Here is a 15,429-nt window from a genome sequence, read left to right on the forward strand (position 1 = left end):
TAATATATTATATATTAGAATATATAATAATTCTAAAGTATAATATATTATCATTAGATTCTTTCCCCCAGTCAAAACTAACATGGTAAAAATTTATATGAAGCTTTCTACATCAATACCTTAAAAAAAGCACTCAGAATACTAAATTTATGTTTATAGAATCCTCTTTTAGAATGTTCCGACATACAAAATTATCTTTATGTTTTGTCACAGGGCATGCCAATTGGTATCACATGAATAAGATGCTTTATCAATTTATACTTATCCCTTAAACTTTTATGATAAGAATCTAGAAATTCAAACAGTATAAGATTTCTATATTTTCAATGAAATATAATTTGTAAAACTAATTAAAACGGTAGCCCCATCATACTTAAAAAGTACAATGGTCTCAGGTATCTGAAGATTTAAGATATCTATGGCTTACTCTTTTATTAATATGAGCAACTGGTCTTCAGAAAAACATTAATATAGCGAAGAGAGCTGTTTTTTAAAGGATTATAAAATACTCAAGAGATTATACATCATTAACCTCAATCCAATTTACCTTGTCATTAAAACGAAAATTTAGCAAATAAAGTAAGTTAATTTCAAAGAAATGATATATTTTATACAAACCATGAATCCTATGATTATTTATAATAAAAAATGTATGAAAGCATTTGCACATAAATAATTAAGATTGGGAAACATCTTACCATTTTTGTTTCCACTATAAATAAAATACTATTAAATACAAAATTTTAATTGTTCAACTATTGAAAAGTACTCTACTCCTGTAAAACCTGGAAAATTTTCATTACTGTGGCAGAGATTCTTAGATATGTTAACAGCATGCATGTTTTGATTCACTTGGTCTGATTCAATTCCACCATAAACTTACTCCTTGTAAAGCAGCTCTGAATCTGTACAGGTCACTTTTGTCCACCCATTTTTGTTATGAGTCTTCATTACAGCATAACCACCTAATAATCATGGAAAGCCATCTCTATGAAGAATCATTTTGATATTTAGGACAGTGATTACCTTTAAGCCCTCTTCAGCACTGGGAATCATAAGATTAGCTATCAGAATATATATATTCCTAAAGAAAATGCTACAAAAGGATTACCGTAATCTCAAAACCAACACTTGTCATCCAGATGCTGACATTCTCAAAATAAGATCCAGCCCTTACAGAAATTCTGAACTCAATTATGCTTACAAGAAAACAAACTATACCACTTACTTAAATCTACAAGTGATAAATGAAAACACTTAAAGCAGAAAACACAATAATTGTGTATACATAGTAGCCAATTAGGTACAATGAAAACATACCACCCCTCAACCACAATACAGGCTGAGTAAAATTGTCCTATACCTTGAACCAAATCCCAGTCTCTTATTCCAAATGAGAGTAGGTAATCACTGACTTTTAATAAGGGATATAGTGCAAGAATTCTGTAACATTATAAAAACATTAGTGAAGCTGAGCCATTCCTTATACTTGCTAACATGGAAAGTGGACCTTGTGAAAAGATGAAATAGGCAAAGATGAACAAAGGAACCCCCTCTTTGACAAAAGAAAGCAGAAATTTTCAGCACATAGAAAGGTATTAATATCTAATGATAGGTCATCCCAGAAGCAAAGATGAATAGCCTTTTAAAATTAATTTATGTAATTAGAGATGCTAAAAGTATGCACAAAAAGATTGAGAAAAGGGTCCTTTTGGAATATTATAAAATATTAGGTTACAAAGTTGCCTTATCAGTGTATACATAGCACTGTTCAAAGAAGAGAGAACAGGACAAAGGGACATAAATACCTAGCAGCTAGATAAACGGGTTTTTTGTGCGCAAGAGGGTACAATAGGGTTTACCACAGCCTAGATAACACATTTCTTAAGGCGATTCTATCTCTTTACTTGAATTCACAAATATTCTACATTTGTTGAACTTTCTAATATTATTTATCAGGTACAGTGTTTTTGATTCCTGGTTATTGAGTGGAATATTTTTCTCACAGTAAACGAATATACTGGAAAACAAACTCATACCCTAATGTAAAACTAGTAGGCCAGACAAACAATCCTACCTACTCCTTATCACCAGTAATACAACAGCTGTAAAAAAGTTCTCAGTGCCAAATGTTAGAATACATTAAATGCCAATTGTAACATTTAATCTTTAATAAGTAAAAGTAATGGTAACTAGGGACAAATTAATTTCAAGGAAGTATTTAATCTCTTAAAGGCTAATTATAAAATCACTTCAGAAGAATTTTGCTTTTATTTATGACCTCACCTATACACTTGGACCAATATACACATCTTTAATCATCTAAAAATCTCAGGGTAACTTCTTATATAACAAATACCACCCCATCACACAATGCAGAGACTGAATGCAATATGCCAAGGTTCAAATCAAAAGGGTTAGGTGGCATCTAAGTTCCAAAAGTTTTCAAATACAGTCATATATTGCTTAACAACAGGATACATTCTGAGAGATGCAGTGTTAGGACATTTCTTTGTTATGTGAACATCATATAGTGTATTCACATAAACCAAGATGATATAGTCTGCTATGTGCCCAGACTATATGGTATAGCTTATTGCTCCCAGGCTACAAACCTTTAAAGAATGTTACTGTACTGAATACTATAGGCAACTGTAACACAATGGTAAGCATTTGTGTGTCTTAAACATATCTAAACATAGAAAAGGTAAATACACAGTATTATAGTCTTATGGGACCACCATTATGAAGTCTGGTGTGAACTGAAACATCATTATGTGGTATATGACTATAAAACCATGAAATAAGAAGAAAGTGGCTTTCAGAAAACAAATTAGAAATGACTACACTAATATGAAATCAGCAAAACCTACTTTAATCCTTATATCATCACATAACCTGTATTTTCGCCAAAATTAAATGTCAGCTCTGCTCATTCAACTTTTCTGTTACGTGTAGCTATGCCATCACAGATTATACAGAAAACTATTTAGATAATTGAAAGTAAAATACACGTGTTTCTACAAGAACAGTATGTTCTGTTGACTTTGTTCTATTTTTCCAAAGGAAAGTTAATAGTATAAAATAAGTTTGCTAATACACAATTAGACCTATATATGACCCTTATTTTAATTCCAATTTTAAAAGTAGAAACTTTGGATTCAACAAATATAATACATTTTTGAAAAAGGTCATCATTTCCTCCTCTGTTTTTGTTCCTATCAACAACAACTAAAATTCACTTAAAAAGTGTATTTTTTTATAAGAACGCCTTTTTCCATAATACAGATTTAACATTATGCAAAAATTCAGTTACAGGGCAACTAATATTTCTTGGTTAGGGAATTGTAATACTGTATATGTTTCTTGCAAAACTGCCTATCTTAAGATTCAGGAATTTTGAACAGGTTAATAAGAAAAGCTGAGTAATATTACTTTTTTCATTTGATATGCATATACTTTTATAATAGGTTAGAGGAAGATATATAATTTAGTACCTATGTATTTATTTCCTGAACCTCATACTGCAAACTAAAGAGAAAAGGTACAAGCAACATTTCATCCTTAATATCAAAACTTTACTAGTTAAAAAAAAAAAAATTCCATAAGTCCTGGCCAGAGCAATCAGGCAAGACAAAGAAATAAAGGGGATACAAATAGGAAGGGAAGAAGTCAAATGATCCCTGTTTGCAGATGACATGATCCTGCATTTAGAAAAACCTCATAGTTTCTCCAAAAGACTTGTAGACCTGATAACTTCAATAAAGTTTTAGGATACAGAATAAATGTATAAAAAATCAGTAGCATTTCTATACACCAANTAGAGGAAGATATATAATTTAGTACCTATGTATTTATTTCCTGAACCTCATACTGCAAACTAAAGAGAAAAGGTACAAGCAACATTTCATCCTTAGACAAAAATGCCCACTCTAACCACTCTTATTCAACATAGAAGTCCTATCCAGAGCAATCAGGCAAGAGAAAGGAGTAAAAGGCATCCAGATAGGAAAAGAGGAAGTCGAATTATCTCTGTTCACTGATGACATGATCCCATACTTAGAAAACCCTAAAAGTTTCTCCAAAAGACTTGTAGACCTGATAACTTCAATAAAGTTTTAGGATACAGAATAAATGTATAAAAAATCAGTAGCATTTCTATACACCAATAACGTTTGAGTTGAGAACCAAATCAATAACTCAATCTCATTCACAACAGCCACACATACAAAATAAAATATCTAGAAATACATTTAACCAAGGAGGTGCAAGATCTTTACAAGGACAACTATAAAACACTGATAAAAGAAATCACAGATAACATAAACAAATCAAAAAACATTCCATACTCATGGATAGAAAGAATCAATATTGTTAAAATGACAACATTGCCCAAAGTAATCTACAGATTAAACACTATTACTATCAAACTATCAACGTTATTTTTCAAAGAATTAGAAAAACGATCCTAAAATTTATATAAAACCAAAAAAGAACCTGAATAGTCAAAGGAATCCTAAGCAAAAAGAACAAAGCTGGTGGTATCACATTAGGAAACCTCAAACTATACTACAAGACCACAATAAGCAAAGCAGCATGGTACTTATATAAAAATAGGACACAGATCAATGGAACAGAATGGAGAACCCAGAAATAAAGCCACATACCTAAAAACAACTTACCTTCAACAAAGTTGTCAAAAATAGAGAAAGGATACTCTATTCAAGAAATGGTGCTGGGAAAAATGACTAACCATATGCAGAAGAATAAAATGGGACTCCTGCCTCTCACCTATACAAAAATTAACTCAAGATAAATTAAAGATGTAAGTGTTAGACCTCAAACTATAAAAATCCTAGAAGAAAATCTGCAAAAAATTCTTTTGGGACATTGTCCTAACTAAAGAATTTATGACTAAGATTTTAAAAGCAAATACAATAAAAACAAAAATTGACAAATGGGACTTAATTCAACTAAAGAGCTCTGTACAGCAAAAGAAACCATGACAGGGTAAACAGACAACCTACAGAATGGCAGGAAAAATTTACAAACTACACATCCAACAAAGGCCTAATACCAAGAATCTATAAGGAACTCAAATCAACAAGAAAAAAGAACAACAAAAAAATAACCCATTAAAAAGTGGGCAAAAGCATGAACAGACACTTCTCAAAAGAAGATGTACATGCAGCCAACAAACATTTAAAAAAATGATTATCATCATTAATCATCAGAGAAATGCAAATTAAACCACAATGAGATACAATCTTACACCAGTCAGAATGGCTATTACTAAAAAGTCAAAAAATAAGAGATATTGCAGAGAAAATGAACACTTACACACTGTTGGTGGGAATGTAAATTAGTTCAACCCTCATGAAAAACAGTATGGAGATTTCTCAAACAACTAAAAACAGAACTACCATTTGACCTAGTAATCCCACTGCTGGGTTTCTATCAATAGGGAAAAAAAATCATTTTATCAAAAAGACACCTGCTCTCATATGTTTATCACGGCACTACTCACAACAGCAAAGTCATGGAATCAACCTAAGCGTCCATCAGGAGTGGACTGGATAAACAAAATGTAGTACATATATCAAATGTGTTATATATACACAATCATAAAGAAGAATCAATCCATGTCCTCTGCAGCAACATGGATACAGTTTGAGGCCACTGTCCTAAGAGAAATAACGCAGAAACAGAAAATGAAACACTGCAGGTTCTCACTTATAAGTGGTAATTAAACAATAGGTACACATGGATATAAAGTTGGAAACAACAGACACAGGGGACTCCAAAATGGGGGAAAGAGGGACAGAGCCAACGGCTGAAAAACTATCTAATGGGTACTATGATCACTATTTGGGCGATGGGTTCACTAGAAGCCCAAACCCCACCGTCACACAACATACCCACGTAACAAACCTGCACGTGTACTCTTTCAATCTATATTTTAAAACAAAAAAAAAAAGACAATGAAAAAAAAAATCCCAGCTCCCTTGCCAATAAAATGAAGACTTCTAGTAATCTCTTTATTTGCACCTATTTCTGATTTATACATATTGCAAACATTATAGTACAACAATTACTAAATACAGTCTGTTTTCTTCAATAACATTAAAATGAACCATCATGACAGGCAGGTGATATAATACTAATCTTCAGCATATTTCTTAGCATAGAAACACAATTATCTAGTCACGATCCTGTCAAACACTGAAGAAATCATATTTAAAAATCAGCTCTACCCAATATCAAAAAGTTTTGTTTTATCATTACCAAGAAATAAAATATAAAAACTGAAAATCAACCTAGAATATTTTAATTGTAAAATTAAATCATAAGGCATGCTTTTGGTTTGATCAAATGTATATACATATTTATATAGCAATCAAATTCATTAATTTTATTGTTAATTTGAATCACTAATTCATCAGTCTCTTAAAAGAGTCAAGAGATTTTATATACAGTGTAAACCAAATTATTAAGAGCTTACTAAGGATATATTTTTATTCGATTATGAAGCAAAAGAAAGCTCATAAACTCATAGACCAGGTATGTCTTGAAACTCCATCCTAACAAACCAGACAGATAAAAGGGAACACTTCACTGTAATTACCACCAAAAGATCCTTAATTTCTAAGGTTTGCTATTTAATATTAACGCTTTCCACGATTTGTTTACTAAAAAAAATTGACACTATTAAGGCAGTAGGATCATAAGCCAAGTGAAATATCTAACTGCCTAACAAGCATACAAAATAATTCTATAGTGGTTAACCTTGTTTCAGCAGAAAAAATTTGGAGGTGCACAATAATATTAACATAACTTGTGAAATAGCGTGTGATATAGAAATTCTAATGTTCATTTTAGCAGAAAAGCACAATTAAGTAAAACCATATAGGATATAATCGGTAATAGACCGGCAGTAGAGAATTACCAAATCTCATACGGTTTCAGACAAAAATGAAATTGTTACGAATTTAAGTTCTGCAGTGTATTAGTAATAAAAAATATACTTGAATAGACATACATTATACAAAATACGAGAAAAAAAGTAATGTGAAAAAGTTTTTTACACTGTAATTACATATTTGCCCATATGATGAAGTGGTAATAATGAGATTATTTTACCTTTATCTTGAACTTCTTTTGAGAAGCGCTCCCTTTCAATGGCTGATTCTCTTTCTATTCGCTCAATTTCAGCCAATGCATCCAATTCCACTTCATCATATATAGGTCCCTGTTGTGATACCTGTTGTTGATTCTGTACCACAGAAGTCTGGGGTTGTTTTGTAGCAACTGAAGTGTTCTGTTGTAAAACAGGCACTTGATTTGCTGGAAGGAATGCTGTTTGTTCTTGCTGCGACAAACACTGAGCAGCATTTAGTGGGCGGTTTACATCCTGTGGAGTAACGGGCGTTTTTGAAGTCTGTCCTGGGTACTGCACATTAAAAGGAATATCATTTTCTGAAACATTGCTATTTTCCATACCAGAAGTCATATCCTCTTGCTGGTCCATGTCTGAAGACCTTACACGAGAAAGCCTTAATGTAAGTTTAGTAGAGTCCTTGGATGGTGAACTAATTATATCATACATTGCCGCTTTCTCACTCTGCTCTTTTTCATCCTTGCCTAATTTCATTTTCTTTTGCTTCTTTTGTTTTCTTTCTGGAGAATCTAGCAAGATGTCTGGTGGAACATCTCGAGGTGATGAACAAGGTAGAGACTGAGATTGTAGGATTAAAGGCGGCCTTGATCCTAGAAAAATAATTTGATAGAAATAAACAGTTGTGCTGGTTTCACATTTTCTTAGTGTGACAGAAATATTAATAAGTGACAATATAGTAATGCTAAAAAAAAAATTATATAATCCAAGCTACTTATTTACAAAAGATGAAAATAAAGCCTAAAGACTTGTCCCACACAGTTGTTTAGCTTGCTGGTAGATTATTTAAAATCTAGGTTTGACTCTAAGTATGAATATTCAATTTTTCAGACCAGTATTATTTCTATATTTTTGTGCCTATAATGTATAAATATTTAGCTTTATAAGGGCAAAAATTTCATTGTTTCTAAAGATGATACAACACAGATATTTTGGGCTTGATCATCTCTGTTCTTTCATGGATTACCTAGGAAAACAGATATATCCTGATTATCTACAGTAAGAATAAGTGAGTCTTTGTCAAATTACATAAAAATAACAATTTAATCCGAGAGACTATCTCACATGAATACTACTGGGATGATAACAAAAAGCCAGCCAGCAATTTACAATTACTAGAGCCTTTACTTACTTCAAAATCTGGTGGTAAAGTATTGATTTATACTTTTATGTTGTCTTCTCTTTCTCCCTTTACTAACATCATTCACATAATCTCTTCAGCTTGCTAATCCTCTTTTAATTAGAAAAACACATACGTTCAGCAAATTTCAAGGCTCAATAAAACATCTTAAGCCCAGATTCCATTAAATCAACTAATGTTATACGAAACAGGAGTGCTAAAAATAAGGTAATCAGATGGAAAAATTCTCCTAAATAAGGCTTTGGACAAAATTCTCCTTCAGACATGAAAAAGTGCATTGATATGCTTCAGAAATAATAGTATAACTGCATATGAATAATGTATATATTTTGTATTATCAGACTATAAAATATTAAAAAACTTGTAGAGAATTGTAAAAATTGGTCAAGATAAAGTTTTTTACAAACAGAACTTTACCTAGATCTGCTTTAAATTAAGCTTTCAGTGCTTTTATACTTTTTCCATGATATATAAATCTGGACTTTCAATTAGCAAGGTTTATGTATTTTAAATGTTATATATAAACATGCAACTTTATTTATTGAATCAAGTGTGATAAAGATGATATGGGGCAGTTAACCATAAATGTTAGCCTGAAGTCATATTGATCATTGGTTTTTCCCTTTAGACTGAGCCTATATGAGACGTTAAAAAGAAATGAACATTAAAAAGAAATGAACATTTTGTGTCAGAATTGTGAAAGGTGCTTTACATATCAATTCACTTGATTTTTACAGTATTCTTAAGTATTACCACTAAAATTTTTCAGAAATGGAACATGAAACCTATAGAGGTTAAGAAATTTGGCCAAGGTTATGTAGTTAACAAACTGAAGATTTGAAACAAGATTTGTCTAAGTCTGAATTGTAATATACAATTATGCCTTTGTATTTAAATTCTATGTGGCAAATTATATATACTTTAGAACAAACTTCAAGTTATAAAAATCTAAAAATCAAGGTAGACTGACAATGAACTTACCCTTCGAAACTTACAACTTCATGACAGAAGTTCAAGCTTTTGATAAATAATATATTGATGAGGTTATTTGTTTTAAAGTTTTCCATTTCTACCTAAAGTTTATCTACTATCTGTCTAATCTCAAGAGTCAGAAGAAAAAAAGCTGGTTATCTAGATCAATTATCTATCTCACTGTTCCCTTTCCTGGGCAATCTAAATAACTTCTCACCCTGACAACACTTGTGGGATACATATCTAACCTACAAATAGTTACTCTGGAAGTTTTTCTCTCTTTCAGAAGCTGGGTTTTATCCCCCAAAATTCATACAATTTACAGAACTGAAATGGCTCTTAACAGCTCAACTTTCACCCTATGAAAAATGTGCTTGACAGAAAACCAAACACCGCATGTTCTCATTCATAAGTGGGAGCTGAACAATGAGAACACATGTGGACACAGGGAGGGGAACATCACACATCAGGGCCTGTCGGGGGTGGGGGGCCAAGGGAGGGAGAGCACTAGGACAAACACCTAATGCATGTAGGGCTTAAAACCTAGACGACGGGTTGATAAGGCGCAGCAAACCACCATGGCACATGTATACTTATGTAACAAACCTGCACATTCTGCACATATATCCCAGAACTTGAAGTAAAATAAAATAAAATATTCGAAAAAAAAGAAAAATGTCCTTGATAATGAGAATATAATCAGTGAAAAAAAAGATCTTTACCATATGACACAGATACGAGGTAAAATATCTTTACGTTCTAGATGGCTATCATTAGAAATTCTCATGAATTGAGAGAATATATTACCAGTTATGTTAAAGTTAATTATAAGCTAATTTTAAAAAGTAGAATACAGTATTTTCTTCCAACAAACTGATAATTAAAGCTATCCAACTACAATTTTAAGTATTTTAACAACTGGTTCAAACCGGAACCTAAATTTATAATTTTGTGAATATGTTACAGACAGAAGACCATGCAAGGTTCTTTGAGAATTCAAAGACGAACTAAAATTCGTGTACATAAAGTAATATAAGTTCTAATTTTAGTATATGTGCTGCTGAAGCAAACACAAGCAATATAAATTCTTAGAAAAACTATACACTAATAGCTTGAGGAGATTAGGGGAGGGCCCATGGTAGACCACCCATTTAACTTAGACCTAGAATAACAGGTAAGAATTTTAAAAAGCAGAGATAAAAATAGATGTAAGACACTAAAGAACGTAACATAGAACAGGTGAGATCTGATAAATGACTAAAGAGTTGAAAAGAGACTTTATGAGGACTTAAAATTTTTAAGTTACTAGGATTCAGGATTGGAATAGCATTAAGAGAGATGCGATGGCAGAAGAAACAGTGAAAACCATTTTGAACATGAATTTTAAGTACCTGCTAGGTATGAAGGCAGTTTTGTCTGGAAATGACTAATTAAACTTGGGAGACAAGACTGGAGCCAAAGATTGATTTAGGAGTCTTGTGCACAAAAGTAATCAATGTTGTTACTGAAACTTAACAAAACAGCCAGGGAATAAAGTACAATGGGGCAATAAAAGGTCTAATAAAAGAAATCTTGAGAAGAATAGGGAGAAGAACTAATGAAGAAAAAAAAAGAAGTATCAATGAAAGAAGTAGGAGAAAAACAGATAGGCCATATGAATTAAGTCTTATTGGAGCAAAGAAGAAGGCTGATCAAAAATTTCAAATGTTTAAGAGAAGTTAAGAGGGTTGTGTTAAGAAGGCTGTGGTTTGAAAAGACCACTGGATTTATCAAAGAGAAGAGATACCGGATGTATCTGAGAATATTATCAATAGATTACTGGGATTTAAAGTCAGTGGAAGATGAATGAATCAATGAGTAGGGACAGGTTTAAATACCATGATCTAGATAAGTTTATTTTTCTCTACAATGATAAAAGAGTACAGAATTTTTGATATCTGCTTTAGGAAGTCTTGAGTTATTTATCCAACTTGAAATGAAATATAAAATATACAGAAGGAAATTTTAGTTACAATAATACCTTTAGGAGTTCCATCACTTCCAGCAGGGGAGCATACTGGCTGTGGAGACCTCAAGGGAAAAGATGCAGCATTCCTCATTGTTGAAGAATCTCCATCCTAAAAATAGAGTATACAATTTATATTTTGAATGACAGGAGAGGATTTTAGAAATCTTAAAGAGAACCAATAAGAGACATAAATTACTGACAGGTAAAGTGTTGGAATTCAAAAGCATAATTCTTCTGCACTTTCCTGTTTTCTTCTTGGTATATCTTAGAAGAATTGAAATTGTATCCAAAAGAATCAACAGCCTAAGCATGGCAATGAATAAGAAAATTCGTATTACTAGTATGCTCCATTTTTGTTTGCTTTTTTCTACAAAAGGAGCTATGAATACTCTACCAGGTGGTAAATATCTTAAGGGCAGAGTTTATTGACATCTGTGTTATCCTTAGACACATGCAGCTTAATTAAACTACAACCAAATCAATAACAAGGCAAATTTCCAGAATGCGGAATATTTTAGTAACATCAAGGCAACAATAAATTTCAGACAAAAAACTCTGTACAAGTATTAGAAGAAAAAAGTCAAGTTCTAAGAAGTAAAGGCTCATTATCTAAAAAAAAAAACATTTCGGTGTGAGTAGTATTAACTTAAAACTGAAATTTTTCATTAAGAACCTAAACCTCGAGACCAGGGGTCAGCCAACTTTTTAAAATAAAGGAACAGAGAATAAATATTTTAGGCTCTGTGGGCCACATACAGTCTCTGCAACATACTTTTTTTTTTTTAGTTAACTCTTTATAAATGTAAAGACCATTTTCACTCTGTGGTTCAGATTACTGGTCATAGTTTACCAATCCTACTCTAGACTAAGCTCTGTATGTGCAGGAGCCGTGTTGTACTCAGTACCTAGTATAATCATTGATATATGGTAGGTATCATTAAAATTGTGAAATGGAAATACTAGGTTATATGACAGACATTAGAACTATTTTATTACCTTAATGATAATATATTACATACGTCACTACTTAGCCTGTGCACCATGTGTAGGTAGTCCTCACTTGAGCCATGTCTAGGATTATCAGCATGATGATTAGCTGAATTGCCAGACAACGGGCCAGAAACTTTATTATCATGTATGTTTCTCAAACCACCTGCAACAATGGGACTTGATACCGATGCTGAAATTAATAAGAATAAAAAAAGATTTATTAAAAAATTCTTAACATTCTTGGAGAACAATTATTCACAAATATTTTTTGTGAATAATTATTCTTCACAATTATTATTCTATTATTAGAATAATTATGAATAATAATTATTATTCACAATTATAATTGTGATTATGATTATTCACAATTATTATTCTATTATTAGAAATTACAGAGAATATAACAGATACTCATGTACTACTTGCTATGTTCAAATCTTAACACTTTGTCAGATTCCGATCTATTTTTGAAAGAACTAAAACATCACAAATATGGCTGAAGATCTCCATCTATCTGCTATTTCTCTCCTCTATTCATTTCCTTTTACTGCCTAGAGGTAACTACCATTTTGACCTGAATTTATTCTGCCTATGTGTACCTTTACATCTTTGCTATGCATGAATATATTCCTAAGTAATTCACTGTGTTGTTTTTACATTATAACTTTATATAGATGATACATGTTTCTATCCTTCTATAACTTTTTTCCATTTAATATTATATTGAGATTATCTATTTATATTCATGTAGTTATAAATTTTTATTATTTTTTTTACAGACAGCTCTGTTGCCCAGGCTGGAGTACACTGGCATGATCACAGCTCACTGCAGCCTCAAACTCTTAGGTTCAAGTGATCCTCTTGCTTTAGGCTTCTGAGTAGCTAGGACTACAGAAACCTGCCACCACACCTGGCTTTTTCTTTTCTCAGCAGAGATGGGGTCTTGCCATGTTGCCCAGGCTGGTCTCAAATTCCTGGCTTCAAGTGATCCTTCTGCCTTAGCCTCCCAAAGACCTGGGATTACAGGTAGATGTGAGCCACCATGCCTGGGCTAAATTCATTTATCTTAAATAATTACATACACTCTGCTATATGATGTACACTGTTTATTTTATTCATTCTTATGTGAATGTTCAAATCGCTTAAAATGCTTTGTGCCATAAACAATGCTGCAATGTATGTTCTTTTACATGAGAATTCTTTTATAAATGTGTAAGAGTTCTAGGTGCCAATACCTAGGAGTGAAATTGCTGGATATGCATATTTTTAAACCTTACTAAGTAACAGATTACTTATGACCATTTGCATTCATTGGTAGTGTATGAAAGTGCTATATCCTTGCCAATCTAAGAATTTATCATTCTAAGGGTAGGAAATGTTTCTGATGGTCACTTTAATTTGCATTTCCTTGATTACTAGTGAAGCCAAGCATCTTCTCTTGTGTACTGGCCATTCAGATTCCCTCCTTTACACAAAGTCATAAAAGGACAGCCTTCTGTATCTTCTAAAAATCATACAGTATTGGTTTTTTAGTTAGGTCTCTAACCCATGTAAAGCTTATTTTTAAGTGTAGTGTGAGATAGGGATCCAACATTACTTGCTTCCATATGAATAATTAGTTGTCTCTGCACCATTAATTAAAGAAATCATTCTTTCTCCCATTAAGATATAATGCCATATGTACCAAGTTTCCATTTGTCCATGGGTATGTTCCTAGGCTCTTCTTCATGTTCTACTTACTATGTGTTGCTTTTCCATGCCTGCACCAATATTACAATAAATCTTGACTGCTGTTAGACTGAACTGCTACACTTCATTCCTTATCAGAATTATTTTGTCTATTCTCCGGATTACTTCTTCCATCTGAATTTTTAGAAGCAGGTTATATTTCACAAAAACCTTGCTTGAGATTTTGATTTTTATCAGTATTATACTGAATTTACAGATATGCGTGTAATAATAATCTTTACCCTATTGAGTCTTCCTATCTATGAAAATGGCAAAACTCTTCATTTTATTAAGTTTTCTTCTATCTCTTTCAAAAGTTTCATAATTTGCTCCACAAAAGTCTTTTACGTATTTCATTAAATTTATTCCTAGGTATCTTGTGGTGTTCCATTAAATTGTTAATGATATAAAAAAAGAATACAGTTATACCTGTTTATTTCTGGTATACAAAAATGCAATTAATTACATTATAATGATGCTGTATCCAGTAACTAAGTGGAATGCTTTTATTTTAGTATTGGGTCTGTAGCTTATCTTGGATTTTTTATGAAGACAATTATGTCACCTGAAAACCACACTTTTTTCTTCCTTACCAATAATTATACATAGTTTAATCCTTATCTTCCTGTACTGGCTCGGACACTCACTCAATAAATATGATTATAGGCATTCATGTCCTATTCCTGAATTGAAACAAAATGTTTCTAATTTTTTCTACCACTAGGTAAGATTATATCAATCTCTTCTCCCCCCAACACCAACCCCACAGACCAGGTCTTGCTGTATTGCACAGGCTAGACACAAATTCCTGGGCTCAAGTGATCCTCCTGCCTTGGCCACTTGGGTAGCTGGGACTAGATGTACACCATCACACCCAGCTTAATGTATTCTTATTCAGTGAAAAGTTTTTTTTTTTTTTTAGACGGAGTTTCACTCATGTTACCCAGGCTGGAGTGCAATGGCGTGATCTCGGATCACCGCAACCTCCGCCTCCTGGGTTCAGGCAATTCTCCTGCCTCAGCCTCCTGAGTAGCTGGGATTTCAGGCACGCATCACCATGCCCAGCTAATGTTTTTTGTATTTTTAGTAGAGACAGGGTTTCACCATGTTGACTAGGATGGTCTCGATCTCTTGACCTCGTGATCCACCCGCCTCGGCCTCCCAAAGTGCTGGGATTACAGGCTTGAGCCACCGCGCCCGGCCTCAGTGAAGTTTTAAATGTCATGAATAGAAATTGAATTTTTCTGAATGCTCTTTTGGCACGTATTAAAAGGCTCACAGGACCCCCCAGCCCCATAATCTGAATATATGAATTGTCTTCTACTAACCAATTCATGTATTCCTGACATCTATATATCCAATTTTGTCATACAGGTTGATAACACTGTTTACTTGGTTTCTTTTTTTTTTTTTTTT

General features: G+C 32.6%; 1 protein-coding gene across 2 annotated transcripts in view; it reads right to left on the reverse strand.

The window, feature by feature from the left end:
- NIPBL (NIPBL cohesin loading factor) overlaps nt 1–15,429 on the reverse strand; it is a 191,681-nt gene that overhangs the window by 84,660 nt on the left and 91,592 nt on the right. For both annotated transcript variants that reach the window (XM_017548241.2, XM_017548242.2), the window contains exons 7-9: nt 12,315–12,475; nt 11,308–11,404; nt 7,141–7,767 (exon numbers count right to left, since the gene is read on the reverse strand). In XM_017548241.2, the coding sequence (XP_017403730.1) occupies nt 7,141–7,767; nt 11,308–11,404; nt 12,315–12,475 (885 nt within the window). The remainder of the gene's footprint in view (nt 1–7,140; nt 7,768–11,307; nt 11,405–12,314; nt 12,476–15,429) is intronic.

This window comes from Cebus imitator, unplaced genomic scaffold, assembly GCF_001604975.1.
Source record: "Cebus imitator isolate Cc_AM_T3 unplaced genomic scaffold, Cebus_imitator-1.0 Scaffold205, whole genome shotgun sequence".
In the NCBI taxonomy this organism is placed as follows: domain Eukaryota; kingdom Metazoa; phylum Chordata; class Mammalia; order Primates; family Cebidae; genus Cebus; species Cebus imitator.